This window comes from Rhagoletis pomonella, unplaced genomic scaffold (genome assembly GCF_013731165.1).
Source record: "Rhagoletis pomonella isolate Grant_MI unplaced genomic scaffold, Rhpom_1.0 Rhpom_scaffold_00008, whole genome shotgun sequence".
Lineage (NCBI taxonomy): Eukaryota > Metazoa > Arthropoda > Insecta > Diptera > Tephritidae > Rhagoletis > Rhagoletis pomonella.
The window spans coordinates 29,504,094-29,524,052 of NW_023458562.1; the positions used below are offsets into that span (position 1 = coordinate 29,504,094).

A 19,959-nucleotide genomic window follows, 5' to 3' on the forward strand; every position below is an offset into this window, starting at 1 on the left:
CGAGAGCTGCCATCTGTTTAGAAACGCAAAATAAAATTTAAAAGCAAGTTAAATGTAATATTTGTGTAAGGGCACTAAAATATAACGGATTTTAGAGAGCGTTAATTTGGAAAGACTTTTTATTAGAGTGTTGCCACCTGTTTAGTAATTTAACGTAAATTTAATTAACAAGTTAAATAAAATGTCCTCAAATGGATGTCGAACGTGAGAAGTGATAGATAGTTTTTTTTTAGAAAATATATTTGTCGAGTGCTGCCACATGTTTAGAAATTAAAAATCTATTTAAATGAGTTAAGTGTAATATGTATTTTAATATATATGTATGTTACCGGCCAAACCCAGTCTGAGGACAAACTAATTTTACCTTGGCTAAACTAGACCAGGCGCCACAGTATTTTTGAGTAGAACTCCTTTCTGCACAAGCGGCCTACGGCCGCGCTTCAAAAAAAAAAAATAACCATCATCAGTCCAACTCCCACTACGCAGTCCACAATATTGTTTCCTCCAACTTGATTTCGCGTTAGATGGATGTATCGGATGGATCGGATGTATCAAGATAGAACTAGTTTCGCCCAGGAAAAAGTAGTTTGTCCTAAGATCGGGTTTGGCCGGTAACATATGTATCAAACGATAGAGGTATAAAAGGTTTATATCGAAAAGATTTTTTTTGAAAGAGCGTTGCCACCTATTTGGAAATTAACAATCAAAGGACATAGTTACAGTCCATTCTAAAGTTAGCTGCAGATTTTTTACAGATATTTCATTTAAAATTATGTCAATAAGCTAAGATGTGTATCAAGCGATAGAGGTTAAAAACCTTAATTTCGAAAATGTGTTTTTGAAAAGCGCTGCTATTTGTTAAGAAATTCAAAATTAATTTAGTAAACTAGTTAAACGAAATATTTTCATATTAGAGTGAGGCGATGGAGACATGTATAAGTAAAGTTTATACCTAAAATTGGTTAGCTTTTTATAAATTTGTTTGAAGCGAGTTGCCTTCAATCATTTTAATAGGAGGTTAAATAAAACTTACTATGCGTGTGTCAAACGAAATATATTTAATAATGTTTTTCCTCCAAAATAGTTGCTAACTGTTTTGAAATTCAAATTTGTGATCATTTTTCTGGGCTCAATGTGATTTTTTTAAAAAATGTTCATTTTTTTAGTTTCAACTGTTTTCAAAATTCGTTTAAAAATTACTTGGTATCTTTTTTTTCAGTGCTTCGGTTTTTTATTACTTTAAATTTATTTTTATTTGAAAATTTCTTAAAGCGAGTTTCGCGAAAGTAATTGTAGTGCAAAATTATTTTTTTATTTGAATTTAATCAGAAAACTGACAAAAAAAATTATTATTTTTCCCTTAAATTGTTTTCGTGAAACCGGCAGTACGAATCATTTGCGATATTTTTAAGATTTTTTTTTTAGGATTTCTCACAATTTGATCTTGGAATTTGTTCGGTACTTTCTATTAGACTTTCTGAACATGTCGGTGTTTTTGGTTTGCTTTAGGACTTCTTCGAATTTTTTTTTTGGACCCATTATGATTTTTGTAGTGATTTTCTGAAGATCTTGAAAGTTCTTTGGTTTTTACCGTGTTTTATTTTGGACTTTTTTGATATTTAGCAATCTGAAGGTTCAACGGTACACATAAACTTCAAGTTTTGCATTTTATATGCGTAAAAAAAGGGCAGTTATTTTCTGAAAAAAAAAAAATCACGGGCCAAGTGTGTACTTTATTTTGAAACAAGGGTAGTTTTTTTCAAAAAAAAAAAAAATAATAATTAAGTCTTTTACTAAAACGTATTCGCTTTTTATTATAAAAAGCATACCCGGTAGGTGTTTAAAAACAACATATGCATAAATGTACGTATGTAAATACTATGTATACTTACACATGTACACAAGTGGATATTTTTCTCTTCAAAAAGCAATATTTTTATAAATAATGTTACATTTCCCATCAGAATTCCGTGCCTTCTCTGAAATTACTGAAATTACGCATTGAATTAATTTTTTCGCTATAATAAAAAAACCCCTCGCCTTCATATGTCAACTCATTTAATAACAGGCCTTTGAACCGTTACTTAGGCTTCAAACACAAAATTTCTTGCTTTTATTTTAACGCATTATTTTTATTTTCATAGCTGCTTTGTTTTATGCATTCTTATTTTCAACTCATTGTCTGCCGCAATGCCATTTTTAATAGCTGCATTTAAAAGCGGCATAAGTGTAATTATTTCAATTTGCATAAATGCCATTTCAATACACTTTACGATTGCATATTAGCCAACAAACACATGCCCGAATGTGGAGATGTTTATTCGCAAGCGCCGCTCATGTTTTAAATATTGTAGCCAGCAGCAAAATGGGGTTGCAGGATATATACTCGTGGGTATTTTTAAACACACAATTCCAGTAAAAATGCAGTACTTGTGTGTGTGTGTGTGTGTGTCCAACTGATATGCAAAAAGGTTTTTTAGTGCATTAACTGACACATTTGCCGTTGTTGTTTATTTTTGTTTATGTTTTTTCAACTGGCATTCAAGTATCTATATACGTATGTATTCTATTTTAACGAAAAATGCCACACACAAACACAAGAGGCAAAAAGGTATGAATGAATGTAGATAAAAGTAGATACTAAACCAGTTATGCCAGCTGGCATAAATATTCTATTAAAATAGTTTACTGCTACAAAGCGTGGCGACTATGCGAATGCAAGCGAGATGCATAAATACAAATGTATAAATTTATATAAATATGTACATTAGGGTGGTCCAAAAACAGTAAAGTCGGAATTGTTTTGGGGGTGAGACCCCCTATGATTATTTTATATCGAAAAAATATACCCCTATTTTTGATTTTGAAATCGAAAAGTATTTAGAGGTCGCTCAAAGCGCTCAAAGTTTTCCATGTATTTTTTATGGCAAAAAAAAAACAATTTTTTTTAGAAATGGTAGAGTTGTTGAAAATCAATGTTTTACGATCGGAAAACCCTAACGATTTTTTATTGTTCCCCCATTGCATTTTTCGGGGTTTTTGTGGGTTTTGGCGGACATATAAATTACAGTTGCGATGAAAAAATTGTACTCAACAATTATAGGGGATGAGAGCACACAAATTCCGACTTTACTTTTTCACATGCATTTTTGGACCACCCTAATGTACATATGTATGCACTTTTAGCTCTCTTTTCGTCAATACTTACATACAAGCAAGACTATGTCTACATAGATATGTTATATACATAAATACATTAGGGTGCCTCACTCTCCATACAAAAAAAAATCGGTACAGTTTTCTATCAGAAATAAAAAAAATTTAATATATTTTAGAACTTCAGCCAAAATATTTCGGAAAAATATTAGTTGCTAGCTCCGAAAATCGAGCCTTTATAAATAAAAAAAATCACCTCAGTTGATAAAAGAGTTTAAGCTTTAAAATTCTTCACAAAAATCTTGAAATATTTTATCAAAATCATCGTATTTTCAAATCGGTCCAGCTCACGTAAATCTTAATATTTTTAATTTTTTTTATTTTTTGGCGGAAGCCTTAAAATATAATACATTTTCAAATTCCAATTGAAAAACCGCAACATTTCGGGGTGACACACCCCAATGTACAAAGATGCATTAAAAATAAATGCAAGCACAAAGAGCTTATGACATGTAAATATGTGTCAATATTCGATATGTATATTTAATGCAGATAGCTATTGATCCATATATCCATCCAAGTAAGTTTGTATGTCTGTCAGTCATTGCATGTAAAAGTGTTTAACATCGCATTGCAAAAACAACAAATAATAACACTTTAATACCACACACATGCTTACGAGCTATGCATAAATTCATACATCTGCATCTACTTATACATACATGCACTTATAACTTAAGTGTAAGTTCATATTATTGATTTTCTATTAGTTTGGCTCACTTTTCATTCTCGTTCTGTTTCTTCACTTTTTAGTAGCTTTTATTTATTTTTATTCTTTTTTTTGGTTTTGTTTGTCCTCCACTCGATTTTTATTATACGTTTGAAGTATCTGTTGGGGGAAATGACATGGCTGACGTGAAATTGCAAGCAACCTTAAAAACAAAAATGCATGCGGGCACACTTGTATCATATGTATGTAACTGGAATTTTTGCATACATAAATATGTATGTATGTATGTACGTAGTACAACAACATAAGCAAATTATGTTTTTAATATGCCATGCAATATTCAATTTTCTCAATTCTGAGTTTGCACTCTAATAGTTATATGTAGGTACAATATACACCCCGATTCACTTGAATAGGCACATTAATTTTCTTCAAGAACCGGGCATATATGTACATACATACACATACATATATCTCCACTTTTAAGCATCGAAGAAGTTTAACTTTAATCTGCTTTTTAAGAATGACCATGTAGGAAGCAAAGTGTTGAAAATGAAGTAAATACCTTGGCTACTTCGCTTTTTATCAAAATACACGAAAAATTAGCTTATTTTTTTATTCAATTGAATATGCACAGCTTTTCACAGTAAAAAATTATGGTGAACCAATAAAACCAAATTATACATTTTAATTTAATTATATAATACCATTGGTATTGAATTTTTAATGTTAACTTATGAAAAATACCCTTTCGGGAAGACTTTTTCTAGAGGCCACATTTATCGCTGCATTGTCCGACTCGAAAATTTTTCAATAAATGTAAATAAATGCCGCCCTATGCCCTGTGAAAAATGCCGCACTTTTATATTGAACCTACATGAAACATTAAAAAAGTGTACATATTCTATTGCGACAGTGGTCCGAGAGTGGCAGAAAGTCCTAATTTCGAAATGTGTGGAAATATAAAGCTAAGTGGCTGACTAGATTCTAAACATGCCCACTAATTGGTTTTAAGGATTTATTCCTCGGAAAAAAGGAAAGTGCATAGGCACTGGACTTGATCATTAACATTAACAAATATCAACAAATGTATAAAAAAGAGTCAGTAGCCTTAAGTTGCCATTAAAAAGTGATAGGATCCTTCCGCGGAGGATGTTTTGCTTATTCTATAGTTAAACCAATTTTATTGTATGGCGTTTTTTTGGTGTGGAGCGCATTCGATGAGGGCACAATCGTTAAGCAGCTGGAAAGACTACAAATATCTGCCTTAATTGGAATAAATAGGGGACTACGGACCAACCCGGCTCTTGTGCTTAACGTTGTAGACAACGCTGACGCTGCTTGCTTCGTGGCCAGGCTAACAAGCGTGGGCGTAGGAATTCTAAGAAAGGTCAGACTAATTCCGGCACGAACCGGTGATAACACATGGTTAAATAAACAATTGGATATTGTTATTGGAAATCTCCTGAAGAGAACCACAGATTTCCGGTCGAAAAATATTGATTTTCAAGAATTCCATACCATTTCTACGAAAAGTTGGTTTTTTCCCATATAAAATACATGGAAAACTTTGAGCGCTTTGAGCGACCTCTAAATATTTTTTGATTTCAAAATAAAAAAATAGGGGTATACTTTTTTCGACATAGAACAATCCAAGGGGGTGAGAGCATTAAAATTCCGACTTTACTTATTTTGGACCACCCTATTTAACACCGTTGCTAGGTTACTCACATTTCATCCAGAGAGGACTGAGTAGGGTCTAGTAGCTGCAACCATCTCTCTATGATTTAAATCCTGGATGGATCGAAACTGGATGGTAAGTTAGGTACAGTAGTCTTCTGACTTTAGACTTTCAGATCGCAGTTGTGCTTTCAAGGCAGAGATATGAAATTATCTTTGTAAATAGGTGACAACCCTCCTGGAGAAATAAAGCCTTTTCAAAACAATTTCAATCGACACCCATACTGAAATAACTGATTTAACTTTTAAATAATTTATATTTAATTATTTGCCAGGTGGCAACCCTTTTCAAAAAAAGGGGTTATTGCACGTCTATAGGCCAAGGCTTTTAATTTGATAGCTCATTTTTTGAAATCGAATATTAATCGGATCGAAAAATTAACGTTTATGAACCGGATATCCGGATTTTATCCACATACAACACGAATATCCGAACAGATGTCTAAATATACGCTAGTATGTGTGTACATTAGGGTGCTCCTAAAATGCATGCATGCAAAAAAGCAAATCTGAATGTTAATGATCTCATAAAATGTGCCACTGTTTTTATTTTAGGAAATCAAAAATTGTTTAAAGGTCGCTCATGTTATATGTGAAAAATAAAAACATTTTCTCAGAAGTGGTATAAAATCCTTGAAAATCAATATTTTTCAATCGGCAAAATCTGTTTCTCTTTAGGAAACTTCAAAGAATAATACCCAATGGTTTATTTAACCCTTTTTAAATATTAATCACCAAAAATTAAGGGGGACCAATAAAAAATAATGCATTTAAAAAAATAGTTAAATAAACAAATGGGTATTATTCTTCAAAGTCTTTTGAGGAAAATCAGTGTTTGCCGACTGAAAAATATTGGTGTTCAATAATTATATACAATTTCTAGAACAAATTTGTTTTCCCCCTTATACATATGTATGTATGTAAACACATGCGAATCTTTGAGCGCTTTGAGCAACCTCAAAAAATTTTTTTTATTAAAAATGAAATACAGTGAAACCTCTCCTAACGGACACCTCTATTAGACGGACATCTCCCTTGGGCGGACATTTTTTCCTATACCAAGTTTTAAGTATAAATTTCGGAACAAATTATTCTCTCTTAAGCGGACACTCTCTTGGCCGGACGCGGACAGTTATTTTGCATAAAATTTACACAAAAAACTCTATTGAGCGGACGCGAACCTCTTATGAACGGACATTAAGATTTCTTTTCATAACAAATCAAACAAAAACCTCCATTGAGCGGACGCGAACTCCTCATAGGCGGACTACTAAATGGAAAAAGGGGACTTCCCGCATAAAATGTGATTGTTATGCACACATTTAGTTTGGTTCGCACAGTGGTTTAGGTTCGTTATTTGAATTACCAGAAACCCTTGGAGAATCCAATTCCAATTCTGATGAATTTATAACAATAGATAATAATAAATACATGGACCGAAAATTTAGATTTCTGGTTGGATTTTGTTACTGATAAAAACATGAAAACTATTGATGAAAAAGGTACTGACACTGAAAAAATTTAAAATTAAACTTACGTCAATCGACAATTTCCCAATTTTTTATGTAATGAATCTATGGTTTTATGTAGTTTATGGACTGAAATGTAATATTTATTTTTATTTTGTTATTACTTAATATGTACTTACGCACATAAATGAAATATGCACTTTTGAAAAAATACATGCACATTTTTGTTTGAACGATGTAATATCAATATCTTTTATTCAAATAAGAAATAGTGACTATTCAATTAATTAAAACATTAAAAAGTACTAAAATAAGCTTCCCTTCCATTGAGCGGACACCTCTCTTGGGCGGACAAAAAATGACTGACGGTGAGTGTCCGCCCAAGGGAGGTTTCACTGTAAATAAATAATCCGACTTTACTTTTTTTTTAGACCACCCTAATGTAAATATAATATATGTAATGAAATTCATTTATGGTCATATGGTTACATTTGCGATAAAATGGGTTGGTTATGTTAATAAATATTTAATCAGATTACCCTGCTATTCGCACCATTTCGAATTATTTTTAAATGCATTAAAAACTGTTTTTGTTTGTACGCTAAAGTTTACCTTAGCGATTTTTTTTCTTCTCACCCATCGCTATCTCCTTCACCGCCGCGGCCGTCCATCGTCGGCAAAAAGCAACTTTGTATTTTGTTTAATAATACAAATTATTTGTGGCTCCGTGTGCATCGTTTTTTTGCCTTTTACGCAAACTTTTTGTGCGGCGTGTTTTAGTTAATTTAATAACATTTTCGCTTCGCTAAGCTACGCTTTTTTCGCATGCTAGCCGCTATTAATTTGCATTGAATAAATTTAATAAATTCAGTTTTTTCTTTTGCCCTTACCTTGCGCATATGCTAATAAAAAATGTATGCAACGCCATTTGTAAGAGACTGCATTAACGCATTTATACAGTGTGGTGTAATAGTCAACATGCGTGTAAAATTTTTCATACATATTTTTACTTATGTATGTATATAACTAAAAAATTTCTAAATGCTTGGTTGACTGATTAAAATGCATACACTGTGATTAAGTGAAGTGTAGTAATATAAAATGCATTATTTTCGTTAGTATTTTTTGTTAATCTTTTGGGTAAGTGTAGTTGTTTCAGTAGATAATTTTCTGAAATATAACTAAATAGCGGGTATTTTTTTTTTTGTTTTAACATTTTTAGCAAATGAATAATTAAATGAAGTGAGTGATTACCGTCGATTTTCAACGTTAATGTAATTAATTTCTGTCGACATATTTTTTTGCAACACTTATAAAGAAAATATTAATTAAATTATGAAAAGCATCTTTCGGCGAATTTTGTGCGTTACAATTACTGAAAATTGTAAATAGAATATTTTGCATGAATTAAGTGATAAATAAATAGTTGAAATGAACAATCGCTCAATGCTGTACTTGTTCAATAAATATTTTATGTTTTTGTTTTCAACACAAAGAGTTTTTGTTTAGTTTGATTTTTTTCTTCAATTCGACTGCGTGTACTTTAGATTAATTATGCATTGATAAACTTTCACAATAAATAAAAGTCAAATAAGCATATAAATTAAATTATTAAAAATGTAAATCAAATTAGTGAATTCACCGGAAGTATTTCCGTGAAAAAGGTTTACTGCTTAAAAAATTCTGTTTTGAATTGAGAAAATTGTAGTAAAAGGGTATTAAGTTAAAATTATTACACACGCCACTCCACGTTCTGCTTTCATAATAAGCGTTCTAAAAGAATTATCGTTAGGAGAGAGTGAAAAATCGTAAAAGACCTAGTATCTAATAGACCAACAGCCGTCCTGTGACAGGATGCTCGATCACCTAACTACCCTGTGCGGTGCAACAATAGGAGTATTCACCAAATTGAGCAAGTGGCCTGGCACTCTGGCAAAAGAGTTGTCAACTGTCGTTGCTTGAGCTGATCTACTCCTTTGCCAGCCTGCCAGGCCACTCGCCCACATTGGTGAATATCACTAATATCTATATGTAACTGGTTACAACGCGTCCGATAAAATAAAACGATGCGAGTGTGACTTTCGGACTGCTTTTAGAGAACAGCCTGACAGTTCACCGAACTTCGGGCGAAAACAAGGACAATTGCTACTGCACCGCATATTTGGCCGAAAGTGAACTACAGGCGGTAAAGGAATTGATTTTTGCTAAAAAACCCGCAACGATATGCTCACCAGATGGCACCGCATTCTCACTGTCGCAGCTGCCTAGAGGAAGTGCTCACATTCGGTTAAGCTGCCCAACGTATGCGCAGCTTCGGTCCCAACATCTTGGACTGCACTTTCCAACTTGTCCTGAGAAAATTTCGAGTACTGAAATCTGTCGTCAGCGAAATTTTATTCTCCCCATACAAAGTTTATCGCTTTAGCTTAGCAGTTACCATTCGAAGTGGTATCTTTAATGACCGATGTTAGTAGTCCAAGTATGCCTCTGCTGGGGGTAACCACCCAATATTGTACCGGAAGGAAAACGGTACATGATGATAGGAGGTTTAATGGTTTAAACTTTAAAGCAGTGGTCGGCATTCAAACACATTCAAACGATTCAATAAGTAAGACTGTGTGCGTTAAATGCACTGCTCAGCTGCCGCTCTTCGTATACGTGTGAAACACACACGTGCTCGGAGAGCGCTCAGTGAGCTATGGCGTGCCGACCACTGGTTTATAGTTTCACACTGATTGGGTGGTTAAGCTTTCGCTGCTTCTTCTTCGTAAAAAACTATCAATTTATTTCTAAACCCTCTACTGCATGCATTATGAAGGAGATGAATAAAAAACGTATACGTAGGTATCGGTAAACCTATATCAAAAGAAAAAACCACTCCAAGTTATTTATTTTAAATTTTATTTCGTAAAGAAATATATGTAAATATATGGAACATTAGAACAATTGAAAACAGTTGGGTAGCGGTAAACTCATTATTTACTGACGCAGAAAAGCGCTACTTTCTTTTGTTGCAGTTGCAGGGTTATATACAAATGTCATCGAATCATAGGCAACCCAATTACGTTCCATTATTCCTAGTTAGCGTGTCAATACATCAAATTAGTTTGGCATGTTTTTATAATACTCGTTAGTTGGAAAAAATTGCCAAAGTAGTAACATGTGTGTTGAGGTTCATCTGTGAAGGATTTATTTGTAAAAAATTTTAGCACATCACAACCAGCGTTGCCAAATTTGGGCGTCTCTGACCAAATCTGGTCGAATTAATTGGCTTAGGCGGTTGGGCGGCTAGAACAAATTTTAGCCAGTTTTGTAATATGAATATTTTTTAGTGGACAAAAGTTTATTCTGTGCCTACAAATTTGCAATTTTTTACGTAAGTATATAAAATTACTGTACTCTTAATGAAACACAGCTCCAAGTTGGCGTTCACAACTATGGGCGGTTTTACACTAAAATGAGAAAAGAATAAGGACTGGGTTATAGTGGAAGTGACGGTAGGGAGTGAACTGTCACTTAATTATCCATTATATAAGAAATGAATACAAATGATCAGAATGCACTCAAAGGTAAGGTAAAACGGCAGAATCTGATATCAATAGATCTTTAAGAATTCGTCACGATTTCTTACGATTCGCTCCATGCATTATAACCAAGGTATTATTCCTATTAGAGATGCCAGATCGAAATAAAAAAATCGATTTTTGAATTGATTCGAATCTAAATAAAAGTAATCGATGTGGGAAGAAATCGTCAAAAAGTAAATCGATCTCTCAAGATCGATTCATATATTATGTCAAATAACATCTTTTACTTAATTTTTATAGAGAAAAAAAAACACGGAGGTCTGACTAAACTTAATTTTTAAAACATAACAAAGCTAACAAAATATTTTTTTATTTTCACTTTTATTTCAACATAGTTTGATGAAAAATAAAATATTTCACACAAACAGGGTTGAAATTTTGAAATACGTGCCCGTATTTTGTTTGGAATTCAAATATAATTGGCATTGTGCTACTATGTACAGTAGTCGAAAAAATTATAGCCGCACCAAATTTTGACATGTTTTCAAATATTATTTTTGTTGTTATTTAATTTGGTTAGTTTTTTATAGTTCATTCTTTAACAACATCTGTATAAATACAAATTTAAAGGCATTGTCAGACGATTGTTTTTTTTTTACCGGAATTTGGTGCAAATAGTCTCCCAATTATGTGAATATCCAAATATTTTTCTTTATGCCAATCACGAAAAATAATTTGTTGAAATTTCTCAGCAACCAACAGCCCAAAATAAAAATATAGAAATCTGTACAAATGTACCAATCGAGTGACTATGCCTAAAAAATGTATGCCATTAAAAAAAATCAAATCCAATAAATTTTCGGAAAGATTTTGAATTTTTTAATTAGATTCTGAGTATTCAGTTTATTAGCCCATTGAATTCTAGTAGAAAAAAGTACAAGTTCCAAATGGCTAAAAATTACGATTGATTTTTTAGAATTTTTTGTTGAGCACCTACTGTGTGAATGTTGTGTGAATTTTTTTTTTGCGGTTGTTATGGGATTTGGTCGAAAATTTGGTCAGAGAAAAAAATGTTCAGTGGCAACACCGATCACCACTCCTGCTTCATACTATCCTTGTGTTCTTCATTGCGTTGCGACATTGTGCCTTGATTAACACATAACATAGCATAGCATAACACATTTCCATTGCGCACCCATCACAGTACGCATTTTCTAAAGTAATAAAGAACACAGTTTGATTTTTTTTTTATATTATAGATTTTGTTTGATGGCTATATTATCGCATTATTTTCGTTTATGTACAAATTTTTAAATACAACTAAAAATTATTTTAAATATATATGTATATATATAATTACTCTATATGCTATACATATCTATATATACTATCATTTGCGTTCATTGGATTGTTTGTTTTTTTATAATACTACTATTTTTTTTTTTTTTTTTTTCTATGTATTCTATTGTTTTTTCTTCGTACAATTTGCTGCTTTTTCACTGCACGCTTGCAAATACTAATTTGTTCAAATATTTGCTAAGTAACTTAGTTTACACTGTTCTATAGTTTTAGTTTTTTGTAGTTGTTTGTTTTGAGTTTTATTAAGTTTTTCTTACAGTTTTCTTTGTAGTGGTAGTGTGTGTACGCTGCACAAATGCACTTAAATTTCACGCTTTACATTTAACAAAAACAAAGTACTTCTTCTTCTTCAGCATCATCATCTTCTTCTTCTACTTCTTCTTCTTATTAAGTCGTATAAACAATTTTAAATTTAAATGAAATAATTATTCGCCGTAATAGTTATCAAATTAAATATAATTATTCACTATAATAATACATACATATGTACATATGTATACAATACGGTACATACATACACAATTGTTTATAACTAGTACTTTTTTGTTAAGAGTATAGTACAATATTTTTAATATTATAGCATATATTGTTTAGGTATTTTTTAAATTATTCATTTAATATCACATTGAATTTGAAAAAGTGCTTCAACGAACAACGCGCGGCGTACGCAAGACAAGAGCGCGCGCGCCTAGCCGCTACCTTCAGCTATCAACTTGTACATCTCCAGCTGATTGGCAATTGCCAAGCGCGCTGCTTGTGTACGCCGTTGCATACATATCTACATAGTACATCTCATACAACTCGATAGATTTACATATCATAGCATAACTTTTTATATAATTTTTTTTTTATTTTTAACTCCTATGGAAAGTCTTTTGCTTCTCACATCGAAAACCTTTGCCGCGCCGTACGCGTTTCTGCTTCCAGCTTCGCTTTGTGCGCGCGATGTGCTTCTGTGTGTGTGTGTGTGTGTGTGATGGCATGGCTAATTCATGTAGTAGCTATGTTTCACGCCGCATGACTCTCTTCTTTTGTGTTTCTATGTGTATATATATATATGTAGGTATGTGTGTATGCTTATTCGCGTGTCGATGAACATATGTTTTCTTTTGTTTTGTTTTCCTACTGCATAAACATAACTTTTTTATATTACAATAAAAGTTGCTTAGTTCTTTTTCGCTTGCGCGTTGGTCCGCTTAAGATGGCGGCATTCGCTTCGTACGCGTCGTCGTCATCATCATCGTGAATGGCTTGCAAAGCTGCCTCAGTCAGAACTCTATACATACTTATGGTAAATACGTACATAGTGTGGCAAATGGAAGTGATAGTTGGTGGTTGGTGGTTAGCGACGGTGGCTCTGGCCGCGGCCGTGGCAGTGTATGGTGGCAGGCCACCAAAAACAAAGCGTGCAGCAACAACTAGCCAGCAGTTAGCAAGCAATATGACAATAGCACTTCAATTTCGCTGGCCGGCAAGCGCATTCAACTCACGTTAAACGCTCGACAACAACAACTAGTTCATCAAGTTTTATGCCCCTTTTGCGTGTGCTTTGCTGCATTTGCGCTCGTTGTTCTTGTTGCTTTTGTTGTTCTTGCACTCGCAGTTCCTGTTGTTTGTTATGTTGCTGCTGTTGCTTTTGCTTTTGTGCTGTTCATTATACCAAAAACGCCTGCCCATTGTTCTTATTCGCCGCGCTTGAGCTCCCTGCCATTGCATTGGCATTGCCCTCCGTTGCAATTGTCGTCGTCGCACCTGAGCCACTGCCATTGTCCGTCTTAGCAGCTGCAGCTGCCGCCGCCGCCGCCGCCGCAGCGGAAGTTGATGCTTGCGGTTGGGGCGTTTGCGCAGCCGCGGATGTTGATTGTGTGCTCGTGCTCGCCTGACTCAAATTGCTGCCGGTGCGCAAATGTATGGGAGCTGTCGCCGCGGCCTGTTGTTGATTGGTCATCGTCGTCGTCATTGTGCCGGATAATAAATTCGTTGGCGGTACTTGCGTCACACACATCGATGGCCGCCACTGCTGTTGTTGTTGCTGCTGTTGCAATTGCATGACCATCGCATGATGGCCAGCCGCACTGGCGCGAGGGTTGTTCTGCTGTGAATGGTGGTGTACGCGGTAGCTATTGGGCGCGAGCAATTGCTGTTGTTGCGCATGTTGCAAGGGATGATGTGGCTGGTGGGGGTGATGTTGCATGAATGTGGCCGCACTGCCGCCATTCGGTATCATGGAAAGCGCTTCTTGTGGATCGTAAGCGCTATACTCGGACTCAATGCTGTGGTAGATGTGCTCGGATGGCGGACGCATGGGTATCGCATCGACAATGCGTGCACCATGGCGACTGGGGCGTGGCGAAGGCGTGGCCGTGGTTGCCGATGAGTAGTTAGCTTCCATGTCTTCTTGGTAATAGGCGGGCGGTGGGGGCGCTTGACGGAAGATCATACCTGGTGAGACGGGTTGCTTGAAACGCTCATGATGGTCTAATGTGTAGTTGTTGCCGCGTGGTGATAGCTCAATTGGTATGGCATAGCGCAACTTCTCCCAGAAGTAGCGATCGCAGGTGAGAAGCCGATTGGAGGGCACTGATTTCAGATAGGGCGCAAGTTCAGGCACCTCTTCAGCTTCGGTGGACACGTTCGTCTCCTCGATGATCACCAGCTTTTGTGCGAGGCCACGCAGCGCCTCATGGAATGCATTACGGAATTCGAGTCGATTCCACTCGGTGGACAGCAGATTACGTGTGAGCACTAATATGATTTTACGTGATGCGCGCGCAGCTTCGACGATTTGCAAATGGCTTGCTTCTGGTGGCAGATCGCGCTGTTGAATGCACAGTCGGAATGGTGGTCGGCCGTGTTCCAATTCTGCGGCGATATTGCGGCAAACAAATTCGTAATCTTTTGCAGAGTGTAGAATAATCGCATCGTACAACTTGCCGGCGTCCTCAAAACGTGGTTCACATACACGCACGCCATAGTGCGCAAATAGCCAGACGCGCACAGATTCGCGGAAGACGAAAACGATGATTAACACGACGATGAGAAAGATCAGCACTAGCACTGCGGCGAGCAATGGCACGTAGCCGCCAGCGATGTCTTGCGAGGCCATATTGCTGGCACTTTCCAGCAGCTCACTGCAATCAACGCCGCCCGACGTGAGCAAATCGAGTTCACGTTTAACACCCGCATCCACACAGTAGATATCCTGTGCGTCACGTATCACTATCGCATTGTCCGCCACGAATTGCGCCAACTCCTGCAAGAATTGGCAACGGCACGACCACGCGTTGCGTCCAATTGTCAGACCCTGCAAATTGTTGCGGTACTGCAGATTGGCCAGCTGCGCAATTGGCATAGCCGTCATGCGATTATTATCGAGGCGCAACACCTTTAGCGACACTAGCGGCGCGAATGTGGCATTCGAGATGTGGGTCAAGAGATTGTTGTGCAGGTACAGCTCGCGCAACAGTGACAACTGACGGAATTCATGGCCCTCAAGCGTTTGCAATTTGTTATTTTCCAAATGCAGTGTGCGCACCATGTTCAGCTCGTCGAAGGTGCCATTCTGCACGGACATAACATTTGAGGCGTTCAGGTAGAGCGCACGTAAATTACGTTTGCCCGCAAACACTTGTGCGTCCAGCACAGGCAAGTTGTTGCCATCCAAGTAGAGGTCGGTGACGTCGACAGGTATGCGTGCGGGTAGATTAATGCGATTCTGTTTCCCACAGTCTACAATGTTTGTCGACCAGGTAGCGTCACGGAAACAGGTACAATTGTCAGGGCAGACCATTTCGCAGTCGCACTGTTCGAAATCACAGCAGTGGCACGTCGCTGGACAGTGGGAGTCATATTTGCAGACAAAGTCGCTGCTGCTGAGCGCCGCCAGTTGACGTATGGGCGCATTCCGACTGTGCGGCATCAAGCATTCAATGTTGCCGAGATCGACAATGCGTGGATGCTGGCGGGTGGTAAGGTTGTTAATCCGTTGCAGCCATTCCATTGAGCAGTCGCACTCGAAGGGATTACCGCCCAGATAAAACTCCGGCACCGGTTTATCAGTGGCGACTGGGGCGACGCGTAACGAATTTAGTGTAATCTTCGAAAGCACGTTGGCGTAGAGATCCACGCGCGCTAAGCGTGTCTTATCCACGAAAGTGTTAGCTTGTATTTGGTTGATGATATTGTTGTTGATGAAGAGTAGCTCGATCGAGTTTGGCACTGACATAGCTCCGATTTCAGTGATGCGATTATGGCTGGCGTCTAGTGTGGTAACGCGAATTTCCTCTTGCAGTTTATAATAGTTGCCCAGCGCCTCTATGTAGTTGCCATGTATGTCGAGCCACTTGAGATTCGATGGGATGAAAGCGTAATCAAACCAAACCAAGTGATTCTCGGAGAGATTGAGCCACAGCAAGGAGGCAAGCGTAGCGAAGATGCCATTGATGTCGGTAAGGAAGTTCTTATCCAGGCGTATGGCTTCGATTTCATTATTCTTGTCGAAGGAGCCCCGTTCGATGGTCTGTATGCGATTCTTAGCCAGATTGAGCACGGTCAAGCGTGGTAGATCGGTGAACATGCCGAGCGTGATATTGCCAATGCGATTGTCGATCAAGCGCAAGCCAGTCAGCTGACTCAAATTCTTAAATGTGCCATTTTTGAATTCGGAGATTTGATTCTCACCCATATCGAGTGTTTTCAACATTGTAAGGTCCTGCACAGCCTCTGGTACCTCAACCAGCTGATTGGAGCTGAGGTCCAGCTCCTTCAAATCGGAGCAGTTGCGGAATGCTTGTGTCTCGACAATGCTGATCAGATTGTTGTTCAGCGTTAACTTTGTCAGCACAAACAGGCCGTTGAAGATCTTATTGTCCAACGTATGCAAGCGATTTTCGGCGAGATTCAGCGTGTGTAGATTATAAAGCGGCAGAAATGCGCCCTCTTCTATGTGTCCAATCGAATTATTGCGCATGTCAAGTATTTGCAGAAAATAGAGCTCCTTGAAGGTCTTAGCGCCCACTCGTGTAAGTGCATTGTTAGATAAATTCAGCACGATCAAGCGGATGAGCCCGGCGAAGGTGTTGTTGTCAATGTGATGGCTTGTCAACTGATTGGCGCTCAGATCCAGTACAAGCAGTTGTTCCAAACGATGCAGCAAACCCTTCGGCAAATCATACAATTCATTGCCTTGCAGGTGAATTTCTCGCAATTCCTTATTGCCGGCAAACGCATCGGCAGGCAGCGTCTCCAAATGATTGTAGGACAAATTTAGTATGCGCAATGAACTCAACCCGGCCAACGCATTCGGTGCAAATGTGGTAATGTTGTTATGCTGTAAATTCAATTGCTGTAGGCGGCGTAAACGCGACGCACCCCACACATCGGGAAGGGCGCGCAACTCATTGTGCGAAACATCCAAGACTTGCAATTCGGCGCCACCACTGGCGCCATTCAGCGTGCACATCTTCTCCGAGAAGCCCAAGTTCTCAGCGGAACGTATGCGATTTGCCGTCAAATTCAACACTTGCAAATTCTGCATGGTACACCAAACACCCTCGGGCAGTTGGCGTATATTGTTGTCGCTCAAATTCAACTCGGTTAATTCGCGCAGACCGGCAAATGAGCCAGACAAGATTTCGAGCGATTTGCCTGGTCCCCAGACAGAATTATGTGTCTGCACGGTGAGACGCTTCAGCGACATGAGGCCATCGAAAGTGTTGGCAGCGATGCGTTGCATTTTACATGCATCCAATTGCAGTTCGGCGAGCTTTTGTAGGCGCGCAAAGGCATTTGCCGGCAATTCGCTGGCGTAGAGTAGATCGCCAGAGCATTGTATCTCTAGCCGATTGGCAGTTTCGGCTACTTGCAGATCGAGCGGCACCAGCGGTTCGATGGCGCGCAAATTACACTTGATATCGAGTGTGGTGCGCACGAACTCCCAGGAGCATTGCTGGGAATGCGTATAGCTGCTGGTCAGACTGCTGACAATGATGAACAGGAACAGAAGCTGGCGGCAGCGTATCGTTGTCGTTGTCGCCGCCGTCGTCCAGACAGCTAATGTGTTGGAGGTGATGAAGGAGGAAGAACGCATTGTGGTAATGTGTATAAGTGGTAAGTGTTGCGTATATTGTGGGGTACAATTGCAATTCGGTTGGTGATTGGTTTCGGGGTGCTGCTGGCTGTTGCTCTGAGGACTGAAAAAGCCGCTCGCACAACTGTGCTACTTTCTATTTGTTGGATTTTACTTTTTAATTGCAATTAATTGCTTTATTTTGCACTTAACAACAAATTTTGATGCATACACTTGGTAACTGCTCATGGCATATTTGCGACATGGCACACGAAGCGCTTTTCACTATCTTTTGAAGAACATATTTTTTTGGACCTTAAATATGCGTTTTTTTTTCTTTGCAAAGTCACAGGGGGTCTTGAACTTTTTTTGGAGAGTTTTCTTTTGCTGTTTTTTTATTTTTTATTATTAGTATCGCTTAAGTCAAACGCGCAAACCGTAATCCTTGGTGGTAAATGCGAGCGAAGCGATTTTTTCACACTTGCGGCAAATGCGATGTGGCACACAGATTTATTTTTAGTGCTACCAACTTGTATTTTGCTTCAAATGCACTGATTGCACTTCTTTGCTTTTTGCGCTTTTCTTGCGTGTTCAATAATTCTTTATCGGCACTCGGCGGCGTTTGCTTTAAATAAATTCGTTAATTTGTTTTATTTCATGTTTTTTGGCTGATACAACTTTAGTGTTACACTAACTCTTTTGCCTCTTTGAAATTCTATTTTTTTCGAATTTCGACACTTTTTAGTTTAAACGATCTCAAACGGTGGTAAACAGCAGCAGCGCGCAATATTTCAAACAAACGACGAAACAAAAAAACACATAAACCACTTCTTCGCCAACGGGCCACACAGTTAATAACTACTCGTACTAGTTCAACTTCGATACAAAAACGTGTTGTGTTCGTGTATTATAGCTGGGTTTGCTGGCTGATGATGCGCGGCGTGGCGAGGTATGGTACTTATTCAAATAACAACTTTTACTTAAAAACAAGAAACTTTCACGTAAGCGCCGCTATTTCCGAAAACCATGTTTACCGCTTAACGTTTCAAAGAGAACTGATTACAAATTTTGCTCGTTGTGAGTCCGTTGGCTCGTTGAAAATTTTACCAGCGCGCCACTAGTGCTGCCATCATGCCTGCTGCTCCTACTAATACACCATTTTACTACTGCTGCTTGCTGTCAGTGCACAGAGTACTTTTGAGTGTGTATGCGTGCGAAAGCGTGCGTGTTTGTTTGTTTGTGTGTGAACGAACACGAAGAGATGATGGCGGAGACAACATCGACGATGACTAGTTATGGCGACGAACAAACAAAACAGCTAGTCAAGCAGGCAACTAAACCCACACAAACACACACGCAGAGGGACAACAGCATGGACTGTATGCGGCGCACCGCACACAGCCATATTGACACACGCGGGTACAGTGGGAGAACAGTAGCGCTCTGGCTGTGGGGAGCACTTCCACCGAGCTAACAGTAATGCAGGGCAATGGCAGCAACATAGTGATTGTGTTGGTATAGGTGTGTTGAGTGGGGGAGAATAGTGAGTGCAGCAGTAATATGGTGAGGCCATAAGAGCACTAACTTAACTTCATACATATTTAAGTAGAAAAAAAATAAAAACAAAAGCAAGTATTGTAACACAAACAATAACAAAAACTTGTATAACTGCTAATACTTTGAGCTGTTTGCGCTATTTAGTTAGTAAGCTGCGCTGGCGCTCTTTTTAGAGTATTTATGTACGGAGCAGTTGCTTGTAGAGAGCGAATGTAGAATGCAAACTATTTTAAGGCTTATATGCACAGACGTGTTAATGTCTACTAGTGGACCTGGTTGTAATCGCAGTATAGTGTTTATGTTGTTGTTGAAAATATGCATGCTCCTCTTCCCCTAGCAGCTATAGTAACTGGT

At 37.8% G+C, this 19,959-nt stretch overlaps 1 protein-coding gene across 1 annotated transcript; it reads right to left on the reverse strand.

Moving 5' to 3' along the window:
- Nucleotides 1-13,631: 13,631 nt before the first annotated feature.
- On the reverse strand, nt 13,632-19,177 carry LOC118744593 (toll-like receptor 7). Its single transcript, XM_036477721.1, has one exon. The coding sequence runs from the start codon at nt 18,067-18,069 to the stop codon at nt 13,636-13,638; it is 4,434 nt and encodes a 1,477-aa protein (XP_036333614.1). The 5' UTR covers nt 18,070-19,177; the 3' UTR covers nt 13,632-13,635.
- Between the last annotated feature and the right edge of the window lie 782 nt (nt 19,178-19,959).

Bases quoted from the DNA above. Each gene is read 5' to 3' on its own strand.
- LOC118744593 (XM_036477721.1), bottom strand. From the start codon at position 18,069: ATGCGTTCTTCCTCCTTCATCACCTCCAACACATTAGCTGTCTGGACG.